The 17,413-nt window shown below is 42.4% G+C and overlaps 1 protein-coding gene across 1 annotated transcript in view; it reads right to left on the minus strand.

Moving 5' to 3' along the window:
* Positions 1 to 788: 788 nt before the first annotated feature.
* The window catches only part of LOC308077058 (cadherin-10-like), a gene marked incomplete at both ends in the record, with an annotated part of 38,387 nt that continues 21,762 nt past the window's right edge, over positions 789 to 17,413 (minus strand). Inside the window, 9 exons of the mRNA XM_080417610.1 lie at positions 789 to 1,279; positions 4,392 to 4,643; positions 5,723 to 5,831; positions 6,025 to 6,146; positions 6,415 to 6,551; positions 9,648 to 9,901; positions 11,515 to 11,696; positions 11,915 to 12,082; positions 14,595 to 14,714. Coding sequence (XP_080273736.1) covers positions 789 to 1,279; positions 4,392 to 4,643; positions 5,723 to 5,831; positions 6,025 to 6,146; positions 6,415 to 6,551; positions 9,648 to 9,901; positions 11,515 to 11,696; positions 11,915 to 12,082; positions 14,595 to 14,714 — 1,835 coding nt within the window. The remainder of the gene's footprint in view (positions 1,280 to 4,391; positions 4,644 to 5,722; positions 5,832 to 6,024; positions 6,147 to 6,414; positions 6,552 to 9,647; positions 9,902 to 11,514; positions 11,697 to 11,914; positions 12,083 to 14,594; positions 14,715 to 17,413) is intronic.

Raw genomic sequence — 17,413 nt, forward strand, 5'->3', positions numbered from 1 at the left:
ATGGTCACTTGACCACTATCCTGAACATTGAAAAGGTGCACGATGCAATTTCATAGATTTTGAATTGACACTAGTAACATTAGAAGGACAAGTTGCTATTTACCTCAATGTAGTTGGATTGTTGGAAATCTAATTGATGCATCAATGCAATAGATGAATCATTACACCCCAAATGAATGAATTAATATATGTATGCTTCTATATCCCAAACTTTAGCCTTATCTTGAACGATAATTTTGCCATCATCACCTAAATGCCTCCACACTGTGCTTATTGGGTGCTTTGGTGTTGAGATGTTCCATTCATCAGAATGGCATGGCTCTATATCTCCTAAATCTTAACGTTAGTGGTGAGAATAATAAGACCATGATTACGGTACTTCCTGCCCGAAGGCTGTAAACAGCCTTGAATACTTCCACATTCTTAGTTAACTCAGTACATGATGGCTGTCACTGAGGGAAATGAAGTACCTTTAATCACAGTTGCCCGCTAGCATAGCCAATAGACTATGGCGCCAGGGGGAAATGCTTCACCTCAAATGAACGCTGTGCTTCAATAGATATTGCACAAATCTTTACATTTTGAAATCTTTACAGTTTGAAAACGTAATACTTCGCAGAGTTCAAACAAAGTTCTAATTTCAAACTAAAAGTGACAGCCCTAGTAGACAGCCAGATAGTGAGTGTAAGTGAAAGAGAGGTGGACAGAGCTTGAAGGATAGGGAATAAGAATTAAACAAAAAGACAAGAGCGGGGATATATTCAAATATGTCTGTCTGTCTCTGTACGCTAGGTGTCCCGGGTGGGGCTCTTGCCTATGTACATTTCGGCCAGCTTCTTGAATGGTGGCCCCCAGCCGCTGAGATAATCGTACTCGTGGTCGCTCTCAGTAGCGGCCGACTCCAGCGAGCTCAGGGACTCCGCCAGCGAGCCGCTGCCCTCGTAGGCATACGTGGCCAGCGAGTCGTACGGCGGTGCCGTGGGGTCCACGTCGTTCTCCCGCAGCCGGCCGTTGATGAAGTCCCGCACATCGGCGTTGTCCTTGATGGGCGACGCCCGGCGGAAGGGGAACAGCATCTCAGGGATGATGTCTCGCCGCATCTTGTTGGCGTCTATCACCTCCGCGTTGCGTAGCGTGCCGATGTCGAAGGCCTGCGTGTCCTCCTCACCGCCACCCTCGTCGTTGTAGCTGACTACGTTGTCCCGCACGTCCTCCTTGGAGAGGATCAGAGGCTCCTTCTTCCTCTGTCGCCGCAGGGCCGCAAACAGCACCACGATCACTGCGAGGGAGGGGAGGAAAGAAAAGGAAAAATAAATATACAACAGAGAGAGCGAGAGAGCATAACTTGTACCTTCTTACATGTGTCATGCATTAAAGAGCACGGTGAGGCGAGCATGTGGAGACACATTTTGCTATCGGTAATAAATCCCTAGCACTGCCACTGGCGTTTATCTCCTATTATTAAGGATTCAGCAGGGGGAGGAAAACATATCTCTTTCCCCTTCAGTTCCACATTCACAGTACAAAAGCCACAGTGCTTGGAACCCAACTCCCCCCCACACACATCCACACACACACTTACCATACTCTCTGGCACACGTTTTCATATCTCATGTGCGTTGTTCTGTTGATGAAAGGCATTTAATCGGGGGCTGCAAAGCCGGTGCTTTACGCAGACAGCTGCACAGTGTGAGAGAGCGAAATATTTCCAGACCCGAGACCCCCCAACCCGCCTCCTGCCTCCGCACTTCCCTCTACGCTTTTTTCCTCCCAGCAGGTTTAGGGAGTTGTCTTGCATGCCTCCAACTAGGTGTTAATTACAGTACCTTCACAGTTTTTTTTTTCTTTCCTTTTTTTGCTGAGGAACTACGCTTCCAATCGACCAATGGCGGCACATTTTCTACGACACGGAAGGCAAGGCAAAATAGAGGGCAATAAGAGACAATTCAGCTTGATGGCTACATGTTGAAGACAGGTGAGACAGGCGAGACAGGCGAGTCAGCGGGGGGTTCATGCGAGAAAAGGCGTATAGGATAATGAGCAGATGTCATGATATTTCGCTTCAGAGGAGCGCAAAAGATCTCTCCACAGCCGCCAGACAGGTGACTGGCGGTAAGATATAATCCATGTACAGTATAGGTGCTGAGTGCAGGGTTAGTCTGTCGGTGTCAATTTGCTCGTACGTGTTGCAGTTAGTGGAGGCGCATTGCGTGCGATGGCAGTCATGGAACAGGGAATTAGAATTGAAAGGAAATATGCATTTGAACGTGTGTAACATGCATATGAGAGAGGCTGCACATGTGGAACATACTCATTCGCACGCAAACATATTCCCATTTATCACTATACCAAAGCCTCTGCAAGCGTTTGTCAAGAGACCAAGACTATGCTTGACCAGGCGGTCTAAAGTTCAATGACATTTTGAAATCCATTACTTATTGATATGCCCTTGAACATAAGCACTACACATTTTAGCATTCTGCTGGGAAAAACGATATGCACTCTCCCTGTTTTGCACTGTATGCTTTTACATACTGCATTAAATAACAAAGGGGGGCTGAAGTGGCACTTTAGGATGTCAGGAAATAGCATGTGACCTACTTTACCAGCGAAATACACAAAGACCTTTTTGTCAAGTGGATTTATTTGCTAATGAAAGCAGCTTTCAGCCACTGCACCGTTTCCCGAGGAAGACTGCTATTTGGAACCCGGGTATGTAAAGCAGTGTCTCTCTGAGACATTGCACGTGCTTTCATCTTAGATGCAGAACCGATTCTTCCAAATAAGAGCACTCGCTTTGCACTTCTGACTCAATTAACTGTGAATCAAACCACCCAAGGTCTATCTATGCACTTTTGGCCAATGTAGCCTAATGAGGTGCTCTATTGGGAACCCACTCGATACTCTACCATATCATCCTCTACGTGACTGTGCTCTGCGTTGGAGACCGGCACTGAACTGCACTTCAGTAAAACTTTTCATCGAAAGCCTACTTTCAACTTTGCTTTAACACATTGAATGCCAATCGCGTAGATCTACGCGAACCTATTTAAAGCCGCAGCGTGCCAATCGCGTAGATCTACGCGAACCGCCGGTTCGCGTTGATTTCACCCCAGGTGCACTTTCGGAATTTTTTGATCCATTTCCGGTTCCGGTTTGACGACCGGAAACAGAATTATTTGGGATCCGGTTTTGCCGATCACGTCGGCCCTCGTTCTAATGACGAAACTGAAACTTTAATTTCTCCTTGTAGTTTTTTCTCCTCGCATATCACTGTTTAACGTAAACCCTTCTAACTACAACCATGGAGCTCCGTTTGACACGTGGTTTTCACTGGTAGATTCAGTGAGATGTCGCCGATGTATACAGACAGTGCACAGCTCAATCTTAAGGATTTTAACAAGGTCTATGGCGACGTGAAAAAAACTAAAAAACAACAATAACACGTTGGCACTGGTGAGTACATTATGAGATTAACGTCTGGCATGGAATGTGTAATGAATCCCTGTGTCGGGAGAGTGCGTGAAAGAGTGGTTGTTGTTGATTTAGTGAGTAGAAAGATGAGCACCTTCACTCAGTTGCTAGCATCTTGAGCTTCACAACAGCCATGAAGCAGTGCTCTGCTTCATGCTTACAGAGATAATGACAGTCCTTAATATGCAAACATTGTTATTAGTTTATTAGAGACAACATGTGATAATTCCTTGTGCGATTAAAACAAATATGGCACATAAGGACCCTTTTTCAACCTTTAAACATTTGCACACGCGCACGCACGCACGCACGCACGCACGCACACACACACACACACACACACACACACACACACACACACACACACACACACACACACACACACACACACACACACACACACACACACCAGCCTGATCTCCAGAGATTACCGTAACATTGCACGGAACGAGTGCACTTCATTCCGTGGATAGCCGCCTCGGAACTCCCGAATTGCGTGCATATGTACGGCGAGTCCCACGGTGGGCGTAACCAGTCGCAACCCGGAAAAACCCGGAAGCAGAGCAGTCCCCACAAAAAAAATTACGATTCTGTGCCTATCGGTACATAACTCAAACGGCGCTGAGTAGGCACAGGCGAACGTCCCACCGTTCAGGACGGCAACTCGGTCGCCTTAGCTCCCTCGGTGGTCCTTCACGGGGTGACAGTTCGCCTGTGACTGCGCGCCTCCGAAATGGTTTTGTCACAAAGGGAGCGCCGTACATATGCACGCAATTCGGGAGTTCCGAGGCGGCTATCCACGGAATGAAGTGCACTCGTTCCGTGCAATGTTACGGTAATCTCTGGAGATCGGGTTGCACACACACACACACACACACACACACACACACACACACACTAAGGGCATGCCCACTCACTAAGCAGTATGATGACACAGAGCAGGATGGCCACTAGGGCTCCAGTGATCAGCCCGTCTGAAAAGGGCAGGACTTCAGGGTTGCACGACTGCATGTTGCCGCGGCTGTCGCAGGAGCACACGCGCACAACGAGCGTGCTGGTGCTGCTCTGGATGGGGTAGTCGTTGTCCGAGATGACCACGGGTAGGAAGTACACGCTCATCTCTCTCCGGCGGAACCCGCCCCTTCTCGTCAGGATATTGGCAGTGTTATCTGTCAGTGGAGACGCACACACAGGAGGAAGGAGACTTTTGAGATGTCTCAAAAGCAGTTGAGAAACATTAGGAATCTGACTGCACACTATCTTGTCCTATCCTGTAATGACATTATCTTGTGTATAAGTTCATGCATTTAGCCAGCATTTTGTTCTGCATTTTTTTTTACATTATTTTTTTTTATTTTATTATTCAAATGTCCCCAATGCTAGAATGATAGATCATTCAAACTAATGTAGGCCTATATGTTCATGGCCCATTTAGCAATTATTTATTTAGTTGTGTTAATTATGTTTAAGTTCAAAATACAAAATTCAAATGGTATGGTACCTAACAGCATGTCTACACAGTGGATTTCAAACTCCACAGCCTGTAATGTCAGCAGAGATACTCACAAGTAATTATTTACACAATAAAGAAAAAAAGAAATCTCATTTGAACGTGATTTGGGGCTTGGAAACAGAATAACCATGGGAATACAATTGTAACATTAACCTGATGAGTTTTACCGGATTTTAATGCAAGCAGCCGACATTATGAGTTTTGTTCTTTTCTTTCTTTTTCTGCTTACTTGTATATATATATATATATTTTAAAGGAAGCGGGGAAAGAGAAAGAAAGGAAAAGTTGTTTATACTTTTTTTTTTATATTTTTTATTTTGTTTAAAAAAAGATCTTGCAGTATTGTCTCTGCATCTGGGAAGAGTGGGTGGGTGGGAGGGAGAGCGGGTGGACGGGAGGGAAATGAGGGGTACTTAAGCATTATATATGCGTACATGTAAGTTTACGAATGAAGACCTCACATGGGAGGAAAAAAAACTGTAAAAAACCCAATAAACATCATATACATCATATATATAAATAAAAAGGAGGAGGCTTTGGAGGTCCAATGTAAGTTGTTATTCTTGCATTATTTGCATATGTACTCATTGTTTTCAGTTCTGGTATTTAGGTGAATGATTATCATTTGAGGAGTCAGTATATGTGATTAAGTACGGTAATTTTTTGGTCACATATTTCCTCCCACAATGTTACATATATGCCAGATGACAGTATAGGTTTGAAAGCACATTGAACCTTCTCTGTCTTCAATGGTGAAGTTTGGGTTGGTGGAGCTGATACTGAAGACAAACTTGTGTCCAACGAGGGGCTCATCCGTGTCAACTGCACTTATCGTCTGAATCAACTGTGAGAAGTATAAAATAGGAACTGTTGAAATGGTCATTCATGCCTGTCTTTGTTTTCCACACAGCTTCCAGTTTTCAGTTTCACCTACTTTATGCCATTGTCATTGACACAATATCCCCCCCCCAATAATTTCCCCCTAATATTAATAATGTGATGTTATTGACTATAAGATGTTATTGACATTAAATCACCTGTCCCGCTTTGACGTTCTCACAGACAAATGTGTCATAGGACATTGCAAATTCTGGTGCGTTATCGTTGACATCCAGCACTTTGATGAATACTGGCACTCGGGTTGTCTGCCGTGGGTTATCTGAAACAAACAGCTTGTCATGATTTACTGTAGAAGCTATAGCACAGACACAGACACACACACACACGCACACGCATGCACGCGCACACACAGTTTCATAGTCAGAAATACTAACGATTTTCATATTTCATATTGACTTCTGCGTTATGGTCACGCCAAAATCCAAGGCCAATGCAAATATGTTTGAGTGTGTGCATTTTGTTCTGTCCTAGCTTGCATTAAACACATATATCATATATAATGAGGCAGCAAATAAAAGAACAATTACTTATTTCCGTGGCGACCACAGAGATGTTGTGCCATTTGGACATTTCTCTGTCCAGTGCTTTCAGCGTGGTGATGGTGCCGTTGGTGGAGTCAATGTTAAACAGCCTCTCCAGATCTGTATGACGGTCAATGGAGTATCTAAACAAAATGAGAAGAATTGAATGTTTCGAAATTATTTAGCGGATATAGCCCCCCCGGTATATATATATATATATATATATATATATATATATATATATATATATATATATTAGGCCTGACCTCGACTAAGTCGACTAGTCGACTGGTTAGTCACGGGGGGTCCGAGTCGACTAAGTGTCTCTTAGTCGACTCTAGTCGGGAAAAAAAAAAAAACTTTTTTTTTTTAAGGGCCAAAAATGTTTTAAATTGTTTTTTGGCCAAGTCTACACCTGCAACCACACGTAACTTCCACTTTATTCTTCTTATTCCTCGTCTTTGTATTGGTATTGTTTGTGTTGGAGCGCCTCAGTGCGGCTGCAGAGTTCATGTGCAACCTCTTCCAGAGAGAGATAGAGACACTAGAAACTCTGCTGGAGACAAAACAAACTGTGTAGACTTGGCCCTTTGAAATAAAATGTATTTTGGCCAAAAAAAAAAAAAAGGTTTTTTTTTAATTTATTTTTTTATTTTTTATTAGTCGACTGTCAGTCGACTATTGGCAATTAGTCGCCAATTAGAGTCGACTAAACAAATCCTTAGTCGGGGACAGGCCTAATATATATATATATATATATATATATATATATATATATATATATATATACATACATATATACATATATACATATATATGTAGTAAGTTGTCCCCTTTTTTACATATTATGTCAGAAAATGATACATCCCTGAGGCTCATCCTTTTTCATAATCAACTTACTGACATTTCAATATGCAACACAATACACTGTGTGCCACCAAGGCAGAGGGCGGCATATCTCTGCATTGACAGGCAGGCGCCATACGTGAGGAATGCCGACACAGAGCAAGCACCATCGATCGAGAAAATTAGACTCTTTCACTTTGACTTTGTGCCTTGACACAAGAGAGGTCTTACATAATTCTGGAGGGAACAAACAGTGTCTGTATTCCCTTCACACCGCTGCCATCTTTCCACAGGGAAATGTCCAGAAGGAAAGCCATGAATAATTTTCTTTTTCTACCCCTTTCTATGCAGACACACTGATGGATTAGATTTGACTAAGTGAGCACATTTTCACACACACTATCCCCTAATCTCCCCCCAAAAAAGAGGTTGAGAGGAGAGGAGACTTTGAATCCATAAAGTGATTAGTTGTCATGTGTTGCTTATTTTTGTTATTGATTCCTGTGCCATGGCAATTAAAACTGGGACAACAAGACTTGGTCCTGCACCAAGTGCATTACCAGGATAAATCATACCACATACTCCCTTGATGACAAAACATTTACACCATTGATGTAGTAAGTTTGTTGATGTTTAGTGCTGGATCGCAGAACTAAATTAATGAGTCACAAAAAAGGGAGGGGAGGATAAGTTTGATGTCACAGTGGTAGGTCTGCTTTGACAGTTATTCACATTTCACTGGTTAAATTAAAGATACAGCAATCACACAATCTAATCACAAGAGTAAACCGAATGATATTCAACTTCATATTTCTAAAGATCGAGTGCCACGCGTATGAAAGCGTGTAGAATCTTCTCTAATCCTCTCTGAAATGTCAGATGATGGTTCGGGGGAAAAAAGCATGAGAAGTAGCGCAATGGATGAAGTACTTAAACCCTGTTCCACTGTCTGGAGGCCTTTGCAGTGATGAAAAACAAAAAGAGACATATCGAAACCCTGTTCTACTGGAGGTCTTAGCAGTGCCATCTTAAAAAAAAGAGCTGCACACATCAGAAGAAGAAGAAAAAATTAAAGTGCATTGGCACACAGAGAATGAGTGCCACAGCCACTGGAGGAGGAGAGGGTAGTCCAATGCTCTCTCCACTCAAACAGGGTATTATGGCATGGTATCCTCGGACAAATGACTATGGTAAAGATGAAAAGATATTGGATATATTCTTGCTGCCGGGCAGCTTCATTGGTATGGAGAACAGAAGCACCTCTGTATTATTTCCTAATATCCTGACTCCTACAAAGCGCCAAAGCAGCCCATTAAATAAACTTATACAGTCTGATCAAATGCATAATTAGTGGAGCTGACATAATTATCTGTTAATTTGAATTAATCGGCCCTATTAATTCATAATGACTTGCACAAGACATTGGGTAATAGGTCCGGGCAACTTGGTTGTATCTTGGACAGAATATGCTAATTGAAAACCCCCAAGATTTATTGGGTTCAACAAAGAAGAAAGCAAATAAAACATTCGTAATGTTTTCCATAATCTTTCCTCTTCAGTCACATTGCCAAATCACAAAAGCACCCATTGTCTCTGATAATCTGCATATTATGCCTTCTGCAGGGTCTAGAAGTTCACAACTTCTCATGCCATATTTGCTTTAAAAAAAAGGGAGTAGAAAGTCACCCCGCATAATTTGTATTCATACACACCTTTCATACGTATGACCATGGTGAAAATATATAGATTAGAATACAATACGGTAGGTTAATATGTTCCTGCATTATGGTTCAAAAGAAAGAACACCTCTCCGATGGATTCTGTGGTGGTCCTGAGAGCATTTTATTGCCCATCCCACAGAGGGCACCCTGTCAATTATGTTGAGAAGGAGTTGTGTGTGACTCACTCATAGACAGTAAAAAGGATGGACAAAGTTACTCCCATAGACTCTACAGACCGTAAATGAAGCCTATTTTTCAGCTATTTCAAATCTGCCATCTTTCTACATCCGGTCTGAAATAATCTGATGTACACGGAAATGAATGCTATTGGTTGGAACCAGAGCGGGGGTGGGGAATGAATGCTATTGGTTGTGTAGCTTGTCAATCAAATCATCACAAGGTAGCCACGCCCCTCCTACAGCATACCCTAATTTATCATACATTCCTAAATAATTGGGACCATAATTTAGCAAAACGCATGTCATGGTGATTGAAATAAGACTTTAAACTAGCGACTGGAAGCATACAGTATAGTATTTATGACAATGTTTATTAAGGTAATAAAATCAAGTGTAAAGTTCGGCAAAAACCCATCCCATCCTTCTGACACCAGCATATGAACTGTCACTTCCTGTACAGCCTCAATTTACAACTCTGGCCCCTTGGACTCACTTGACCGGTTCGTTGGCGGCGTCAGGGTCACGTGCCGATACGACGCCCACGAAGCTGCCGGCCGCCGTGTCCTCGTGCACGTCGATGATGTAGGGGTTCCTGGTGAAGATGGGCGGCTCATCCACGTCCTCCACCGTCACCCGCAACGTGGCATGGTCCTTGAACTGCACCCCCTGGAGGTACCGCGAGTCCAGGTATGTGTTTCTCACTTCCACCTTGAACTCATAGTCCCTCTTGGTCTCATAATCCAGCAGCTGAAAGATGAAAAGAGCCGTGGCCGGAGGAATCAAGGTTGGAGTCTCTCAAAATAAAGAAAACAGACTTGTTGCCTACGGCCTTTTTTAATGTAAGTCTTGTTAGAGTGCACTTCATCTCACCTTCTCTCGCCCGATAATTCATACTACTAAATGTGTTAGAAAATAATTGTAGAATCCAAGCAATAGGCAAAAATGATTACGGTATATTGAACTTCTCTTATTAACCCCAAAAAGGGGCTTCCAACAAAAAATATTTTTTCATGTTATTAATTTCAAGGCAAAGTGTATCTTTAGGTTTTAATAACGGGGGCTCAGCACGACTGCTTTCATATAGCTTTCCTCATTTTAATGAATGCTATCAAGGAACTGTTCTTAATCTCAGCCTTACCCTTACATCATCTATTTTAACACTGAAGTCAAACACTTCAGCATAATTGGCTGTAACTGAAAGGGAAGGAGGAAAAAATGAGCAAACTGACACATAAAGGCGAGGTAAAGGGTTGATTGAAATGAAGACAAAAGGAGCTAAGGCAGAGTGAGTTCCAATCTGCTCCGAGGGCACACCAAGCAGCTCTTGAAAGTAAAAAAGATATAAGCACCTTTTATGGAAATCATGATAGCAGTGGAGGGAAATGGTATACTGTTGGCTCTGCACACAAAACAAGACTATGATTACCTGTGGATTTTAATGATGTTGAACTCTGGTAGAAACTTGGGTTGAATAGCTAGCTACATGATATAAATCCAAATATTCTCAGTCATCTGTTTTGCTCCTTTGCTCCGCGAGTGAGGAATCAGAGGCAGTTTTCAAGGCACATTTCAAATCCTCTGCTCTCGCTCTCTCTCTCTCTCTTTTTCTTTCTCTCTCTCTCTCTCTCTCTCTCTCTCTCTCTCTCTCTCTCTCTCTCTCTCTCTCTCTCTCTCTCTCTCTCTCAAAAGAAAGATGAGTCCTGGAACCTTTTTTCTGTGGCGGCGAAGGTTCCACTTAATTGTGCTACATTGACATTTGGTGACCTATTGTTTTCTCTGGTGGTGGAGATATTCTTTCAAATTCAATATAACATGAATAGAACCCAAGACGAAAACTACTAGACTCATTTTTCATTTTTCAGAATTATAGTATTAGTAACCAAAAGACCTGGCTTCATATGATTCATACAGTTTTATTGGAGAATTATCGTATCCTCTCTTCCCATTTGCCTGCTTACATTGCTTTCCAGAGTCAGCCTCACTATATCCTTCCATATTTTGTCCACTAAAAATCATGTTCCATTTGTCCACTAAAAATCACGTTCCATTTTATTAGTTAACCACTTAAACCCCATACGGTTGAGCGGAGTCCCTCAGAGGTCTACTAGTGTTTTTCTGTTGTCTGTTCTTGTGGGTAAAGCAATTTCGCATGAAAATAGCAGATCGACAAGCTCACAACGCGTCGCAGAGTAGGTCAGAACCCACATTCCAAACCATTTTGTTATTTCAGTGACCCTGATAAAACACCGACCCACCTGACCCACTTACAGCTCTTGAACCAAACTACTGGCACCCTCTGGATACAATATGCTCCACAAAGGACAACTATGTATTGTAGATGTGTAAGAAGTGACATTTACCTTTTTAACTGTGATGACCCCCTCTTGCGTGGCCTGGTCTGTGACGATGTTGAACATGTCGTGACCGCCAACAATGCTGTAGTCCATCTCAGCGTTGCGGCCAACATCTGGGTCGTCTGCTTTGATCCGACCAATCGTGTCGCCGATGTCCTTAGACTCCACCACCGTCATACGAAAGGAATCTGTAGAGAGCATTTTATCATTATGAATCTTCACTTTTTATTTTGTGTGTTCTAGAGATAGAGTGTGTGTGTGTGTGTGTGTGTGTGTGTGTGTGTGTGTGAGATAGCACGTAGAATACATAGACAAAAATGAAATAGAAAAAAGATCTATATTTTGTATTGCAAAATCAATGTGATCGAGAGAGAGATAATGGAGAAAAGGGGACAAAGCATCTTACGGTTGGCGAAGCGTGGCGGGCTGTCATTGACATCTGACAGAGTGATGCTGACCGTGGTGGTCCCTGAGAGCCCCCCCATCTGTCCAGCCATGTCTTTAGCCTGGATCACAACCTGGTAGTTCTCCTTCACCTCCCTGTCCATGCCAGGTAGGGCCGTCTTGATGGTGCCTGAAGAGAACGTTTAACTTTAGCAGCACACGTAATTCATAGGAAGTTGTGCGGCACATTTCATACACAAAGTGTAAAATTTTTGAATCAGAAAGAATCAGAAACATAAAGGTCAATGTGTAATTATTCTCACACTATCAGCAACAAAGTCGTCTTTACAAGGAGTATATAATATTGTGTAGGAGCATTTATCCTCCTTTTCAAGCTCCATATGGATGGGGTTTCAGACCCAAGGGCTTTCCATGCCATCTGAATGGAGCTTTTGTTTCTAACACACTAGTGCCTCTCTCACATATGGACTCTGGACAATGTCCAGGGAATCAGGTCAGGGCATTGTCCGGTGTTGCCCTTTCACACATGTAGCACACAACAGGAGAATGTGTGTGTCAGACGTGTTCTCACACAACCGTAAATAGTATTTTTTTATTAGGCGAGGGGTAGTGTCTGGTTAATGCAAGCATTAGCTCCTCCTACTTAGCATGAGGGAGACATGCAGAGATCAAATGGGATCCTTTTTATTAACCACTTGAACCCCTAGAATACCTATTCTAGGGCCTTAGGTCTGTTGTCCAATCTGAGGCTGAACGCCTACAGACATGCGCATGCATGTCACTGTTTATGCATTATGCATCTTTTGAAGAGGATTTGATTGATGTGAGACGGATGACGGTGTGATGCATTGAACCCAGGCGCTGCACAACATCACAACAGCTTTCAGGGAGTGCTGGTCTGAAAGCCAGTTTTTGGAGGTAAAAATCCATATTAATGCTTTAGAAATATGCAAAGTGCCTTACAAGACCAGGATTTTTATCGGTATGCTTCAAACACACATTAATCACAAAAAAACAAGCAAGCAAACACACAAACAAAAAAACACAATTTTGTGTGGAGTGCATCTTTAAGTGGTTAATTACCTTCCACAGAACATCACAGATATGAAAATTAGATGTTAAATATGCTTGACATTTAACTGGCAGTCTCCCATTGACGCACCCATGCACAACATCAACTGATGATTGAGTTTTTAGTATATTTCGCACACAGCTTTTTTATAATCAGGGTGCAAATGGATATACAGGGGGGGGGGTACATTTTATTCAGAAAAATAAACTAGGCCTACTAATAACTATGGTGAAAATATCATATTTATGTGATCAATAATTAGCATTTTAAAACACAAACAATTCCTCTTTTCTACCGTACTAATGTTGACATTGAGCTACAAACTAATTTACATTATTTATACTCCAAGCTGGACAATTAATAATGTTCTCTATGAACTGTACAGATGAGTGCACAGTTAATGTCTAGATAACGTCAAGGTTGCAGTGCATGCATGTGTGAATGTTTCAGTTGGTGTCATGCCAATGGACATTAGACAATGGAGAGTACCATTGGTCATAAAAAAAAAGAAGAAAGAAATCAACCTTGAATGAGGATAAAATGGACTAAGTGCATTTGGCCTTTTAGAATATACTCCCTGTAACTTAACTGATTTATTAAGGCACTCCCCTCAACCAAACTGCAATGTACCACAGAATAAAATGAGCACAGTAGCCAAGCGACCAAATCAATTAGTTATAATTGTTCTGGGTTTCCTTTCTACCTACACCACAATTGCTCTGTCAACAAATTCCCTGCCAAGTGGGGTCACCTACCCACTGTGCTTCTTTCCTATTGGTTGACGCCCTGTTAAAGATCACCAATGTTTAACGCCACGCTTCAGATGTTAAAAGTGTTCCGTCAAAATGCAGCAACCGGATGCTCCACCCCCTTGCTCCCATAGAATGGAAGTGAATGGGACCCTGAAGCGTATGCGTGACCGTGCCCTAACACACCCATTATGCATTCAGGTGTGTTGTTTATTAGCCTGCCATGTTTTTGCCCTGCTGTAGTTTTTAACCTGAACTGGAAAACAAACTTCAAAATCAGCCTATAAAGTTTCATGCCACTTTTCAAGTCTTGCCGAGCCAAGTGGCCAACAGGGCAGGAGATTATCTCCTGTAGCATGAGCCAGCTTGATGTTCAAGTACACCCCCTAGCCATGATGTACGAGTACACACCCTGGACGTGACCCTAGTATGTCGCAGGGACTTACCCCCAATTCAACCCTTGATGCTGAGTGCCAAGCAGGCATAGGGTCCCATTTGTATAGTCTTTGGTATGAACCGACCGGGGAATTGAACCGCGACCTCCCACTCTCAGGGCGGACACTCTTTCCACAAGGCCACTCATGAGCTTGTCCCCTTTACTATACTATACTAAATGGTCCATGTCACTGCTGACTCCCACAGTTTGCCTGGGGAGGGAGTAGACAAAACAATCACATGCCTCACCGGGATGGAGTCACCATCCACCAGGAGGGTGTAGCACATGCATTTTCATGTATGTTTGATGGGTGATAGCTAACCATTTTCACGTATGTTTGATGGGTGATAGCTAACCATTTTCACGTATGTTTGATGGGTGATAGCTAACCATTTTCACGTATGTTTGGTGTGCGATAGCTTACCAGTTTCAGAATCCACAGAAAAATATGGCTGTCCCTGCAGGATACTGTAGACAAGCTTGGCACTGTTCCCATATGTTTGATCGTCAGCATCATTGGCCGTTACCATGGCAACAGAGGTACCTGTCAAAAAAGTACAAAATCAGCTCACGTTCCAATGTGTTGATAACCAAATGCACACTCTTTTGCACACCCTTTAAAATCCTTTTTGAGGAAGGCCAGAAGATATCGATATGGTAGGCAGTCATAACAACGTACTGCATGCCAGGGCTTCTCAAAATCTCAAAACGTTTGCTACCCACCCATCCGACCACTTAACATGGCAACCTATCGGCCGCATACATTTCAAGAGCATGTTCTGTTCAACCAATCGATTGTGTTCCCGGCACACATACAGTACATACAGTATTATATCCTGTTTGACTATAATAGGAAGGAAGACGCAAGTCAAAACGTCGGTTACCCCTGCTAAATAATAAATACGTGCAGACCAGTTGAGTGCTCTAGTATTGTATGTGGGTAGTCTCTACGTGCCCAGGTATTATTCTCTCTGATTCAAGTTGTCCCTGTTGAGCACCGACGAGCCCTTCTATCTCCAACTAGCTGGAGCGTGTTGGATTTCTCTTTCACACACACACACACACACACACACACACACACACACACACACACACACACACACACACACACACACACACACACACACACACACACACATCCTGAAGGGGGCGTCAACAAGTGTAATTTGGAGCGGCGGACATCTTGGTGGGGGATAAACAGGTTGACTTAACATTGACCCCCACCAGTATGTCTGCAGCTACTATGCCACGCCCCCCCCCGTGGTGACGACACGTTGCCAAGCACTATAGCAGTGAATAATAAAGCAGATTGCCACACATGAACAGCAAAGCTCCTATTGTATGCTGTTATAAATGAATGGAATGCTGAGATGCAATTGTGGGAATGTTTATTCCAAGACTACTAACACAAATGTGAATGTTTGAGTTTAATTATACCGCAACTTCTTTTCATTTGCACAAGCCTAGGTGCGTATGCCTTTTTGTGTCCTTCCATTTCTTAAAAATACTTTATCCAAAAGCAAACACACCCCCCATTCAAAGAATGGGGGGTGTGAATAATATTGAAAATAAACAAATACAAAATGCTTTTACTATTACACATTGCTTTCTGGAAGACTGGAAAGCAATTCACAATCAAGTTATGAGGCATTTTCAGTCTCTTGCAGAAGGAAATGTGGGTGTGAGAAAGGAACCGTGTTTTAAATTAACAATAAACTCAGGATTGCAAGCTTAATTTCTATCTCGTTTCCTATCTGATATCCTGGCATTTTGAGCAATGTCTTTTCCAAGTGCTTTAGTTGATCCTTACAAGCCTCTTCAATAATACCACACATTAAAAACATTGTCCTTGGCATTGCAAGGGACCTCGATGTGTTGTGTTTAGGGCAGAATGTCTCCATGCATACTAATGAATGCCTGAACATCTGTCCCACTTTGTCCCTGCACTGACAAAAGGGGAGCCAGCTTCATGGCTGGCGTGCTTGATTAACCAGCACATGCTCTCTCCCATCACATACAAGGTGGTTTATCAGCCTTTAGATTGGTGTGTGGTGTGGTGGGTAGACATGACCCCAGCCCACCTTTTCAAATCAACCTAATCGTGGGCCTATAACAAGCCTATAACTCCCTTGATGACACAACTCCACATATAGGCCCCACCCATTTCCACCTAACTAGATTTACAGAACTGTAGGGAAATAGAGTTTGCATGTCATGCAAACTCTATAGAGCTTCCCAGTCAGTTTCCAATGCGTAACAGTCATTGGTGGAGCTCGCGTTACTATGGAAATGTTAAAATCAGTCCCAATCAGCTGCAATATTTTACAACACTATAACAAAAACTATAATAAAGACAACAATTCAAGTTAAAAAGAAGCTATCTAAACAATTTTTTGGCTGGAAGCACTAGAAAGGCTCATGGCTTAAGGGAGACGCTCCTTCATTCTTAAATTATGTATGTACAGTCTTGCACCTTCACCTTTATTTCCCGTTTTCCATTTAGTTTTTTATGAACAGAATCAAATATTTCATGCTCATGATGCACCAGGAGCCTGACTGACTTGGCTTCCAGGCTTTTATGGATTTTGCGTATAAGGATTTTCTGAAACGTCCACAGAGTAAATGAATGGGAAATTCTCTTCCATGGAGCTTCTTCTGTGGAGCTCTATTTCCCCCCGCAGCTTCCTTGAGTCTTGACGGCTGCACAACATGATACGGAGTTACAGACTGATACAGCCCCAGGCCAACCAGGCCTGGCGGAGATCTGTGCGCTGAGGAGCACACTTTTCTAGTTTGTCATGAAGACAATTTTAGGTTTAGATTTAGCTCTTACCCATGTACTAATTAGCAGGTTTTTATTTCTTTATTTATTTTCATAATTGGGGTATTTGTTTTTGTTTGCCTTGATTGCTTTTCATAGGCTTTAGCTCTTACCCATGTACTAATTAGCAGGTTTTTATTTATTTATTTATTTTCATAATTGGGGTATTTGTTTTTGTTTGCCTTGATTGCTTTTCATAGGCTTTATTTATATTCATGGACATTTGTTATAATTAAATCCTTAATTATAATGCCTTAATGACAATATAACATTTCAATATTCACCATTGGCTATACAATTTAGAAAATGACATTATTTGTGGGGGATTGCTTAATGAGCCTGACCAAACAAAAATTACATTAACAATAGCCAAAGAAAAATTCTCACCCTCTTCAAAAGTCAAGGCAAGGCCAGTGTACCTT

The sequence above is a fragment of the Gymnoscopelus braueri genome (genome assembly GCF_963280865.1).
Source record: "Gymnoscopelus braueri genome assembly, chromosome: 21".
Lineage (NCBI taxonomy): Eukaryota > Metazoa > Chordata > Actinopteri > Myctophiformes > Myctophidae > Gymnoscopelus > Gymnoscopelus braueri.